This window comes from Mustelus asterias, chromosome 6, assembly GCF_964213995.1.
Source record: "Mustelus asterias chromosome 6, sMusAst1.hap1.1, whole genome shotgun sequence".
Taxonomy (NCBI): Eukaryota; Metazoa; Chordata; class Chondrichthyes; order Carcharhiniformes; family Triakidae; genus Mustelus; species Mustelus asterias.
Genome location: NC_135806.1, coordinates 28,578,102 through 28,591,756, shown reverse-complemented (window position 1 = coordinate 28,591,756; position 13,655 = coordinate 28,578,102). Strand labels below are relative to the sequence as shown.

At 42.4% G+C, this 13,655-nt stretch overlaps 1 protein-coding gene across 1 annotated transcript in view; it reads right to left on the bottom strand.

The window, feature by feature from the left end:
- Positions 1-1,401, bottom strand: part of LOC144495277 (trans-2,3-enoyl-CoA reductase-like) — a 190,555-nt gene extending 189,154 nt beyond the window's left edge. The window contains exon 1 of the mRNA XM_078215349.1: positions 1,189-1,401. Within this exon, the coding sequence (XP_078071475.1) occupies positions 1,189-1,401 (213 nt within the window). The remainder of the gene's footprint in view (positions 1-1,188) is intronic.
- Positions 1,402-13,655: the final 12,254 nt, after the last annotated feature.

Below are 13,655 nucleotides of genomic sequence, written 5' to 3'. Positions count from 1 at the left end.
CAGTCTTGAATAGATGAAACGATGGAGCATCCACAACTCTCCAGGGTAGAGACTTCCAAAGATTCACAACTCTGAATTAAAAAGTTCCTCCTTATTTCAGTCTTAAATCATCAACCTGTTCTGGACTCTCCAGCCAGTCATTGCTCATGCAATAAATTAAAGCACTGCTTCAATATTTGAATTACCAATGTTTTCAAATCAGGAGAATTTCACTGTGTAATATTTGCACTATTCATTTTCCAGCCTTTTGTAAAAGTTCCAAACAACCAGAAAAAAATCTGATCTTTGTTTCTATATATTCTGACAACTTAAGTAATTAAAAATGTGCCATTAAAAGTTTAATACTTAATACGTATCTGTCCATTACACTTTTAATTTGTGTAATTCTAGATACATGTGAAACTGATTATGCCCAAATAAAACAGTACAAAATGTAACTTAAAGGTTGGCTTACTACACCGTGTTATATCACCTAATCAATGCTCAGATATTTAGCTGAAATTTCTTCCTTCCTAACTTTGTAGACGAAATACATTATCACCTTCGCTCAAATAGCCGGCTGTGGAATTTCAGAGATTGGGTTAAGTGTTCATATGCTGGGGTCCCAGCGTGTCTTTTAGGCTGCATATAGTGCTGACTGAGTTTCATGCCAATTAACAATTAAAGGTTGAAGAAGAAAATCAATAGTTTACATTTGTTTGGAGCCATAGACCATAAACAAGCTGAACTCCTTCTCCATTAACAAAGCCAGAAGCTAGGCTAGAACTAGGTTTTTGTTGGGACTCCCGAGTCAGATGCAAACAATTGTGTATGTACTGCACCTTCTATGCTCTCTTCCACAGATTCACTTTTGTGATATTAGGTCATTTTATTGGCTTTCAGCCAATACAACTTCTTGCCTCATTATCTTTTATCTCCACCATGGGCAAAGTCAAAAATAAATACTATTATCATTACTTCATTATCGATGAGTATTCTTGTCTGTTTGCAAACTATTCTTTAACATCCACTGTTATTTCTATCAAGTCCGAATGCTTCTTAATCCTGACAATGCTCGTTAACATCCAAGGTGGTGCTTGTATCACCCAATGTCATATCAGCACACTAATTCACTGACAGACAGGACCAGTAAGGTAATGCCTTACTGCCATACCTTAGCCCAGACAATTAAAAAAGGCAATCACTTACTTTCTCCAGCACACAAATCTGCTTCTTTGTTTGAGCATCAAGAATTTCCACTTCAACATAAGAAATCTTTGAGTGTTTTTGTGTCTCATACTGCCCATGTTGACCCGTAGTCAACACAAACTGAGATAGAGAAAGGAATGATTTCATCTCACTTGGTTTACCAGGTACCACATCCTCTTTTACAGCAGCTCTTCCTTTATAAAGTGCATGCATCTCTTCCTACTTAATTTGCTGAAAGCAGCACAGATTGTCAATAAGAAGTCAATTGTCTAACATTTAAATAGAAACAGAGGCGAACAATGCACCAAAAGGTCATGCAACATTCCATTTCAAGTGTATAATCTTATTCGACATGACTGAAAACAGTGGCCCTCTAATCCTCTTCTATATTTAACTTGTCATTGTGAGATGTGTCAAGAGTGTTCCTTTTTAATGGCAGAATAGCTTTCAGGGAGGCTGACTACTTCCTATCCCTATCACCATGACTTCAAAATGACAGCTCAATGCTGCATTATTCAGATATTTGAGGTAGACAGAATTCAGAGCTGAGATTAACCAAATTCCACTGGTATCATTAGAAGTTGATGGGTTGAGAACAAAACCTTATTTGGTAAAATATTCTGAAAATGAATAATTTGGATCCCTAAAATATTAATTAAATGTATACGTAAATAGATGAGATGATATAACTTGCCTAACATCCTGGGCTGTAAAAATAAACAGGAGCCCTAACGGCTCACTAAGTTATCTATTGGGTAACTGAGCTATGCAGAAAAATAAAAGTTTCACATTCAGTTCCAGTTTGTGCTACAATGATGTCAGCTGTGGTGATTTTAGGGTCAGTGCCATTGACTTTAGTGTCTATATTGGCCAGAGTTAACATTCCTGATTACTGTACAGTGTGTACGTGATTGGACATCAGGTACACAGGATAAACTTTTGCCAGCTGTCCTTCTGTTCCATTTAAAATCATCTGCCAAGATTCATTGACAGGGATCAAGCATGAACAATGGATATTTGGGGAAGAACTAGAAATTTCCAACATGTGTTCAGCTATACCCCAGCAAGAAGTCTGTACCTTCAGCAATGAGGAAATTGGCAGGGATTGTTTTTCTTTAAAAAAGGACAGTTCTCCAGCTGACTTTTGATTTTGGTAATTATTTAACATTCAGAGGCTGGAATTCTTTGGTCCCACTGTAATGAATGGAGATTTGGCCGAGCGCCAAATTCGCCATTCTCACTGATAGCCGTGGTGGGGTGTATAAGATTGAAGAATTCTGGCTGAAGTTTTTGTTATGATGTGGAGATGCCGGTGTTGGACTGGGGTAAAAATGGTAAGAAGTCTTACAACACCAGGTTGGACTTTAACCTGGTGTTTTGTAAGACTTCTTACTGAAGTTTTTGTCAGCAGTTTAATTTTGCATTTATATCATGCACATTTTGAGTTGACAAACTGTAAATTATTCCTGTTATATTTAAAGCTGTATAGCGAACCTGACTTTTACAGTTCATTTGAAGAATTCCGGTTCCTCAATTTCAGTTCATAGAATCCTAAAATCCCGACAGTGCAGAAAGAGGCCATTCAGCCCACCGAGCTTGTCCCAACAACAAACCCACCCAGGCCCTATCCTGGTAACCCCACATATTTACCTTGCAAATCCCCTTGACACCAAGGGTCAATTTAGCATGGCCAATCCACCTAGCGTGCACATCATTGGACTGTGGGAGGAACCCGGAGCACCTGAAGGAAACTCACACAGACACAGGGAGAACGTGCAAACTCCACACAGTCACCCAAGGTTGGAATTGAACTGGGTGCCTGGTACTGTGAGGCAATAGTGCTGCCCTTAGTTAGGTATTACTTTTGATTTAATGCTGGAAATCTTGCATCTGAATCAGGAAGCTTTGGGTTTACACCCTAATCCTAAGACTTGAGCCTGAAAGCTGACAGACAAACGCAGTACAGTACTGAGGGAGTGCTACATTGCCAGCAGTGTCATCTTACAGGCAACATTTAAACAAAGGTGCCATCTACCCTCTTCAGTGGATGTTAGAGATCCTAGTATTCAATGAAGAGCAAAGGAAATCACCTGCTCTCCTGGCCCACATACCAATCCCTCAATCAACAGCTAAAAACAGATTATTATGTCATTGATTCCATTGCAGTTTGTGGAACCTTGCTGAGTGCAAATTGTCTGACACATTTTCTACATTACAACAGTGACTACATTTGAAGATCATTTTAATTGTCTGTGAAGTGCTTTAGGGTGTTCTGAAAACATGAAAAATGTTAGATAAATGCAAGCTGTTTCTTCCAGGATAAAGAGGTACAAGTTGGAATTCATGAATAACCAAAAGAATCCAGAACTTGGCAAAGGAAACGAGGCAGGATAAAATCTGCACTAAAGTAAACATAAGCCAGCAACAAAGTAAAACTAAATTGTCAATTATTTCCTGAAAATAATATGTTTCAAAAAAAAGCAAAGACTCACTGTGGATCTGCCAGCACTCATGTTGATTTTGACATCTAGCTGTGTAAGTAACATTATTTCAAGTGTCAGGATCAGTACTTGCTCAGGTAACAATGAGTCTACACCCCCACTAAAATGTTTCCCATGGTTAAGGCAAATCAGGATTGAAAAAGTAAGACAGCATTACAAAACAATTAAATCTTTGAGCTAACACCTCACTTATCAAGGGTGGCACAGTGGTCAGCACTGCTGCCTCACACCGCCAGGGACCTAGGTTCAATTCCCGGCTTGGGTCACTGTCTGTGTGGAGTTTGCACGTTCTCCCCGTGTCTGTGTGGGTTTCCTCCAGGTGCTCCAGTTTCCTCCCACAGTCCAAAGATGTGCGGGTTAGGTGGATTGGCCATGCTAAATTGTCCCTTAATGTCACGGGGACTAGCTAGGGTAAACACGTGGGGTTATGGGGATAGGGCCTGGGTGGGATTGTGGGTGGTGCAGACTTGATGGGTCAAATGGCCTCCTTCTGTATTGTAGAGATTCTATGATTTTCAATTTAAGGAATAGCCAGGAGAATTTGATATGCATTTATTGAAGATTATCGTGATTTCCAAGCATAATTTCATATAAACTGTATGACCATAATTTTTATTTGTGGATTTATGGTTACTTGAATAAAGTAACTAGATGCCCAGTTATTATATTTTGAAAAATCAAGAAACAAGAGAGATATCTAAGCCCTAAAAGTAGTTCAGAAGCTGACCCTGAAAGTCAGGAGTCTTGTTGTCATCGGGTGTCGTCAGCCTTGGCTCAAGCTTAACATACTTGTCTGAATCAAAACATAGGAAGAAGTTTAACAACACCAGGTTAAAGTCCAACAGGTTTATTTGGTAGCAAAAGCCACACAAGCTTTCAGAGCTCCAAGCCCCTTCTTCAGGTGTTCAGCTCCTTCCCAGGTGTATCTTCTAACTTCGGGCTGTACTGGGCCAGGGATTCCAGGTATCGGTGGGGATGTTGTACCTTTACAAAGGAGGCTTTGAGGGTGTCCTTGAAATGTTTTCTCTGCCTTCCTGGGGTTGCCAGCCATGTTGAAGATCTGAGTAGAGCGCTTATTTTGGAAGTCTCCATGTCAGAGATGTCAAAGATGTGGCCTGCCCAGCAGAGCTGATCGAATGTGGTCGATGCTTCAATGTTGGGGATGTTGGCTTGAGCCAGAACATTAACATTGGTACCCTTATCCTGCCAATGGATTTGCAAGATCTTGTGGAGGCAGCACTGCTGGTACTTCTGCAGGCTTTTGAAGTGCCTGCTGGACATAATATACATCTCGGAGCCATAGAGAAGAATGGGAATCACTACTGCAATGTGCACCATGAGCTTGTTGGTGGGTCTGAGGTCCCACCCCAGGCTGCGCTGGTACACTGAAGGTGGTGTTGAACCTCGATGTCTGCCCTTGTTGACAATAGGCTGCCAAGATAAGGAAAATTGTTCACGTTGTCCAAAGCCTCATCATGGATTTTGATAAACGGGGAATGGTGGTGTACGACACGGGCAGATTGGTAGAGGACCTATGTTTTACAGATGTTTAGTGAAAGGCCTGTGCTCTCAACATTCAGTTAAATCAAGGCTGACCTGTACCTTAATTCCATTTACCCACACTGGTTGCTATAAGTCTCAAATTAAGAAAGCCTAACGATAATCTCAATTTAGTAAATTAAGTTAGTGAATGGAGGGTCCCTGATTATCTTGTCTGGATAGATGGAGGATGCTACAAAATAGGACAGGCAGACGCACCAAATTTATCCATTCTGGTAGAGTCCATTATCCTCTCTGTTAATAATAACTGCGCATTTAAAAGACAGTGTACAAACGGGAAACATCCAAAATTCTATTCCAGAAGATGGAGCAGGGTCCAAGTTCATGTTAGGCAGTGGGAAATTGGCCAGGGTGTGCTACCACTGATGCAAGGCTGCTACATAAGTAACAAATGTAGCTAAAAAGAATGAGAACCTTCACAAAATCTCTTTATTAACCTACAGCTCTCAGCAGCAGTAACACCCTTTAAGGATTTATCTACTGATAAAGGAGCTCACATTCCTTCTTAACTCAGAAGAACAAAAGTCCTGTACTCCAGTGAATGATGTAATGAATCTAATGAGCTTCATCCTCTACAGTCTCAAAATGATACACTGAGCTCTAATTCTGAAGAAAGCTTTGTTTGAGGCAAAATCAAGAGAATAACTGATGCTTAATTCACAGGAATCAAAGGCCAATCTCAATGGCATCTTCACATTTTAAAAAAGACGTGATGGACTATTATTACCCAGATTCCAAATACTACTTTTTTCTGCTTTTGGTTTTCACTCATATTTGAACCTATAGCAATCTTGTGGCCTTGTATGCAGAAATTCAAGAACTACTTACAACACTATAACATTTTTTTCACATCTCTCAATAATATTTCAAAATTTCCCAAAAAATGAGTCACTTTGAACTATGAATCCACAGGGAAACAGTGTGCACCAACTACTACACAAAATGTCATGAAATTGTTATGGACAGGAGGAAGGTTCATTTAAACAGTTTTGATTACCTGTTTGTAAACAGAAAGGTGTGTTTTCGATTTCTTCCTTTTATATGGTGGTCTATTTTCAGTAACCCCTAAATTTGAAGTGTTCCCAACCTTCTATGAATAACTTGCACATCCAACTCAAGGCAAGATAAAATAAAAAGGGTTGCTTTATTTTATGATGTGGCGATGCAGGTGTTGGACTGGGATGGGCACAGTAAGAAGTCTCACAACACCAGGTTAAAGTCCAACAGGTTTATTTGGAATCACGAACTTTTGGAGACTCACCTGATGAAGGAGCAGCGCTCCAAAAGCTTGTAATTCCAAATGAACCTGTGGATTTTAACCTGGCGTTGTGAGACTTCTTACTGTGCTTTATTTTACGCACACAGCATGTGGAAATGGGGTTTTGCAACTTCGGCCCACTTTTCTGCACACATACAATGAAAGAGTGATAATAGAAAGAACAGAATACAGAGTCATACCACAATAAAAATACAAGTGATGGTTTATGTGAGCCCAGAATCCAGAAGGAAAAGGCTTATGGAAGGTTTCTTCCGAGGGTAAGCTGGTTAACTGCTGCAGGTGATTCATCTTTCCAGAACTGAAACTTCCACGAGGCATGAAGCATGTAGAGTTGAATTAGGCTTCGGGCACCAGTTTCAATGTTCCAGTATGTCACTGTGTAGAGATGAGGGTCAGGCAATTGTACATGGACAGAGCACTTTCCGCTGCTACGTGTTCATGGGAGACAGTGCTGCTGCCTAGAGTCCTTTTCCCTTCAGATGTCAAACAGTAACTGAAATTAACTTACAACAGTTTATTAATTAAAGGAATTCAGACACCTCAAGTTTTGGTCAGGTTACACTGCTTTCAGGTTGACTAAATGACGCCTCTGGTTGAAATCCTATTGTGTTTTGGAGCAGGTAACAGTTACACGATTGACTTCACTTTGGACTCGTAGGGGTCACAAATAATTGCCTTTGTCCATTGTTGACAGGAACAGACACACTGGGGGGTGATCTTACTGGCTCATCATGTTGGTCAATTGATGTGATGAGCTGGTAAGATCGGGCGAGAGGTGAAAAATCAGGTTCACACCGTTTTTTTTGTCTCTTGTGATGTTACTACCTTCATTGGTTTGAGTTATAAGGAGAGGCTTGATAGACTGGGACTTTTTTCTCTGGAGCGTAGAAGGCTGAGGGGTGATCTTATAGAGGTCTATAAAATAATGAAGGGCACAGATCAGCTAGGTAGTCAATGTCTTTTCCCAGAGGTAGGGGAGTCTAAAACTAGAGGGCATAGGTTTAAGGTGAGAGGGGAGAGATACAAAAGGGTTCAGAGGGGCAATTATTTTCACACAGAGGGTGGTGAGTGTCTGGAACAAGCTGCCAGAGGTAGTAGTAGAGGTAGGTACGATTTTATCTTTTGAAATGTGTTTAGACAGTTCCATGGGTAAGATGGGTATAGAGGGATATGGGCCAAATGCAGGCAATTGGGATGAGCTTGGGAGTTTAAAAAAAAGGGCGGCATGGACACGTTGGGCTGAAGGGCCTATTTCCATGCTGTAAATCTCTATGACTCTGTCCTGCTGGCGAAATTGGCTTTGCGCCATAAAGGGCATGAAGCTGATTTCAATATGCCTGAGGTAATTTAGATATCATTAGTGAGTCACGGCGCTATTATCTAGTCTCACTTGAATTTACCCCTCGCTGGCGAGGATCATGTGCGGCCCCCAACAATGGGGACAGACGTGATTGGCCTCTGGTCCTACCAGCAAGACTTTGAAGTCCCCCAAGTGTTCAGGGGCAGGGTCAGGCAGTTCCCCTTGGGCAGTACTAACCTGGCACTGCCAGCCTGGTATCCTGACAGTGCCCACTGGGCACTGGGCAGTGCCAAGGGTGTGAGGCATGAAGGAGAGGGGCAAGGCCTGAAGGTGGCAGGACCTGAAGGGTTGGGGCCATGATGGGGGTATGGCTATGATGTTGAGGCAGGAGGGGAGGGAAGGCAGTATTCTGCATTGGGGGGGGACAGCCATCATGGATGGCAGTGATCAGGGACGTGGGTGCGGCAAGCGGCAGCCCTAGAGCTCAGCAGCCAGTTTCCCAGTGTGAATAGGTTCTGCCCATTTGGTGGTGAGAATCACATTTGGTTTCCTTTTTTTTCCTAAGTGCAGTACAATGGCAGTTGATGTCATATACATGGATTTTAGTAAGGCGTTTGATAAGGTCCCCCATGGTCGGCTTATGATGAAAGTGAGGAGGTGTGGGATAGAGGGGAAGTTGGCCGATTGGATAGGTAACTGGCTGTCTGATCGAAGACAGAGGGTGGTGGTCGATGGAAAATTTTCGGATTGGAGGCAGGTTGCTAGCGGAGTGCCGCAGTGATCAGTGCTTGGTCCTCTGCTCTTTGTGATTTTTATTAATGACTTAGAGGAGGGGGCTGAAGGGTGGATCAGTAAATTTGCTGATGACACCAAGATTGGTGGAGTAATGGATGAGGTGGAGGGCTGTTGTAGGCTGCAAAGAGACATAGATAGGATGCAAAGCTGGGCTGAAAAATGGCAAATGGAGTTTAACCCTGATAAATGTGAGGTGATTGATTTTGGTAGGACTAATTTAAATGTGGATTACAGGGTCAAAGGTAGGGTTCTGAAGACTGTGGAGGAACAGAGAGATCTTGGAGTCCATATCCACAGATCTCTAAAGGTTGCCACTCAAGTGGATAGAGCTGTGAAGAAGGCCTATAGTGTGTTAGCTTTTATTAACAGGGGGTTGGAGTTTAAGAGCCGTGGGGTTATGCTGCAACTGTACAGGACCTTGGTGAGACCACATTTGGAATATTGTGTGCAGTTCTGGTCACCTCACTATAAGAAGGATGTGGAAGCGCTGGAAAGAGTGCAGAGGAGATTTACCAGGATGCTGCCTGGTTTGGAGGGTAGGTCTTATGAGGAAAGGTTGAGGGAGCTAGGGCTGTTCTCTCTGGAGCGGAGGAGGCTGAGGGGAGACTTAATAGAGGTTTATAAAATGATGAAGGGGATAGATAGAGTGAACGTTGAAAGACTATTTCCTCGGGTGGATGGAGCTATTACAAGGAGGCATAACTACAGGGTTCGTGGTGGGAGATATAGGAAGGATATCAGAGGTAGGTTCTTGACGCAGAGAGTGGTTGGGGTGTGGAATGGACTGCCTGCAGCGATAGTGGAGTCAGACACTTTAGGAACATTTAAGCGGTTATTGGATAGGCACATGGAGCACACCAGGATGATAGGGAGTGGGATAGCTTGATCTTGGTTTCAGATAAAGCTCGGCACAACATCGTGGGCCGAAGGGCCTGTTCTGTGCTGTACTGTTCTATGTTCTATGTTCTAATTGCGTCTGGGATTCTCTCCTATTTTCACATTCATTAGGCACTTAGAATATTTTTGGCAAGATCGTTCCCCCCTGCCCCCAGTCTCCAGTACTAAAATTCTGCCTTAGAAATGCAAAAAGTGTTAATGTATTTCTCTGGAATTTGATTGTCTTGAGGGCATTACCATCTTCTTGGAGATAGCCTCGGATGATTTGAAACTCCTCTACTATGGGGAGTCAAAGAAAGTCTTGTCCATTTTTTTTAAAACTGAGAATTTTTACAGAGTAGTCCAGGTGATGTAAATATGTCTTTATTTTCCATTCTGTTTGAACTGAGACAAAATATATGATAAATTAATATTTGATGCTGTTTTGTTCATTGCAGGAAGAATTTTGTTCAATATCCTATGAGAACCTACCATGGGATCTTTAACATCCACCTGGAGCACACTTTAACATCTCATCCTGACAATAACAAATCAGAAAACTCAGCCATTCTTCAGAATAACAGTGGAGACTGAAACTAGTCCATGCGTACACATCTTGCCATGGTTAACCATTATCTGCTGAACAAGATCGAATTGCCCGGGTCACCTCAGTTTCTCCAGGACTTTCCTAGAATCCCCAAGTTTAACTTTGTGAGATAACTCACCTCCTTCTAGTTGCCTCCATTTTCCAATTACCACCGCACTCCCACCATCACTCCAACCCCATCCACCACTCTCCAACACACAAGCGTGCTCTGTAGTTGGAGGTTTGCTGTTTTGAGTTGCTGAGATGGAAGGTTGAATTAGTGTAAACAAGTAAGAACAAAGCTAAGCCTGAGTGTAGAACACAAGTGGAACTGAACGTGGAATATTGATGGATATGTGTATGGAACTCTTTAAATTGAATCCAAGGAACAAATATCTACCGCATTGCACGGCACATGGAGATGCTGATTTATGCAGGTAATCTTGCAATGGTTGTATCGCTCAAGCTGTATTTTGCTGCAATAAGAACGGATCCCTTTTAAATGGGAATGGGATTCGAGAGAAAATTAAGTATGTAGGAAGCTCTTGAATAATTAGATGGCTTATTGTCTCTAATTAATGAATTGTGAAATAGAAAAACAGAGAGACCAACGAGGAAGGAGAAACTTGACTGAAAATTCATGTCAAGGGCAGGTACAAAGGAGAGAAACAATGCAAGGAGGTAGGAATAGTGTATGATTTACCCACAGCCATTCATAATGTCACAGGCAGCGCAAAGGGAACATTAATTTTGTGCTGCCTGCTGTTTAAATAATTTCTGTATGCACTCAGTACTACCTGCACTATTCATTGGCTGCATGCACCAGTATAGGGGCTGATTTCACGAGTGTCGAGCGGTAGTTAAAGTCAACCTACACTCTAAAAGGGAAGGTACATCAAGGCTGCAACTATTTCCATGTTCTTGAGGCAGTGAGAAGAAATAGAGGGAGTGGTCAATGTCTGGAATGTGGCTTATTGAACATGGATACAATGGAAAAGGAAGTTTAATATTTCTCAAAAGGTGGCAAGGTGAGCAATCTCATCTTCAAATGCCACATCCTACATCACTAGCCTGATTCACTACACCCCCATTACACATCTGCCAACAATCTCTACCAACCAAGACTTAACTCTGCTATTCAATACTTTATCTCACCCTCACACACTTAACACTGTTGCATGTTTTGCAATCAGTGCTTACAGCTTATACAGACAGGCAGCTTCTTGCAAGAGAAAGTGGTACATAATAACAGACAGCAGCAAAGAACAGATGGAGTAAAAGCACATCTGCTCTGCTTGTTTTATTATCCATTGTGGAAACAGTGCTACTCATCATGAGAAAAGATATTTCTGAGATTATGGCCACTGGCGCTGAAGCAATTAATAATGAGGGTATTCATATATTAATCCTCCATCTCTCAGCAATGGATATGCTGACAGTCAGAGGCAATGGGGATCTTGCCCTGCTTTGTGCTTTCAACTGTGACTGCAAGTTGGCAGATTGGAGACATGAGTTCATCGATAAAGTATAGCTACCTCAAGCATTGTTCCTGACTGATGATCAGGTAAATCAATTACTCCCTTAAAATATGCCTCTTGTTTCTCCTGCTTATCCTCCTCCCTCATCTAGCAGCTTTTTCTATTCCATTTCATTCTCCCAGTCGCACCCAATTCCAAGAGGAAGGCCTTCCAGGGACCAACTTGGTTCAGCATAAGCCTTCAAACTAAGAAACACAGAAGCAGCCAGAAAACTTCCAGGAGACTATTGAAACTGTAGTCAAGAATGGAAATTCTTCCAATATATTGTTGAATTGCAACATCAGCCAATAGAAATCATTCAGCAACTCGCCTGCATGTAGTTCATGATTCCTTCAAATAACATGGGTGGGAGGATCCTTCATGCTGTTGAACTCTCGATGAAGAGAGCACATTAGCTGGAACATGGCTTTTGAATTTGGTGGTCCAAGTGTCAACTCAACATTGCACCATCATCAATGTTATAATCTCTCTGCCAGCCATTGTTAGATGCACACATGTAACCTATCATACATACAAGGTAGGATTTTCATCACAACAGAGAACTTATCCCAGCCCTGAACATAACACTTCCCGATTACACAGGAGCAGGAATGAGGGTTTTGCACATAAAGTTAAAGTTAAAGTTTATTTATTAGTCACAAGTAGGCTTACATTAACACTGCAATGAAGTCAGTGTGAAAATCCCCTAGTCGCTACATTCCGGTGCCTGCTCGGGTACACTGAGGGAGAATTTAGCACGGTCAATGCACCTAACCAGCACATCTTTTGGACTGTGGGAGGAAACCAGAGCATTCGAAGGAAACCCACGCAGACACGGGGAGAACATGCAGACTCCACACAGTCAGTGACCCAAGTCGGGAATTGGACCTGGGTCCCTGGCGCTGTGAGGCAGCAGTGCTGACAACTGTGCCACCATGCCGCCCATATGCATATTTAATGGAGGCAGCTGGATATTTATATCATCAACTGTCTCCATTCTAGTCTGATTTTGGTAGACTAGGGGTGGGGTTTTCTGGCCATGCTTGCCCCCAGAACGGAACATCCGGCCCGAGGCCAATGGACCTTTGCATGGTCCTGTCCCGCCCGTTACGATTCCCGTGGCGGGCAGGACAGAAAAATTGCACCCAAGAAGTATGAAAGCTGAAATATGTAAAGTATATTGGTAAGAGCAGCTCTGAACTTGGCATATTTCTTTGGATAGTCAAAGGACCCTTTGGAGAGGTAGAGTATCTCTATGGAATTTGCTTTAAAATTTTGCTCGCAGCCCCCAAAGTCACACAAAACAAATTCCATCATCAAGAGAGTAGGAGAGTGGGGCTCCTGGTCTCACAGGGCAATTACTGATTTGTGCACCCAGGTACCATGTGCTGGAGAAAGGTGCATAGTGCTTCAAGTGAAGGAACATAGAAGATGAGCATGGTACCCTTGCACAGAAACCATCAAAGCCAGTCACCAAGAACAGCCAAAGGCCAACGGGAGGGCAGAAGGTCAGGAAGAAGAGGCTGCTGCACATGCATCAGGAATGAGGACGGGGAAGAGGGGCAGCACAAGCAGGTATTATCTTGTTGGATGGTTGTAAAGACCAAGGACATCTACCGCAATATAATGGAGAATAAGTGCAAAAGGTAACCAAGGAAAGATTGTGAAAGACATGTCACATGGTCCAACAAAAACTCAAGCCACAATCAATAAACTCCCATGCTCAACCTGTGGCTGTGAAGGTAACTGTCGCTTTCATCATCTGCGCCTCAGAATCTTTCCAGGGATAATCCAAAGACCGATCTGGTATAGCCCAGTCAGCAGCACACAACTGCATTAAGGCTCTAACTGCCTAACAGCCCTGTTTGCTCATGTCAGGGAATCACATTAATTTCCCAATAGATTGGGTGTCTCGGACATAGAGATCCACAGTCTTTACCCAATGAACAGGCTTTGCTGAGATCTACCCACACAAAATAAGGCAACTCACACATGAGGAACGCATAACTGTGCAACAACAGCTCTTTGAATGAACTTGCGCTACATTGGTTCC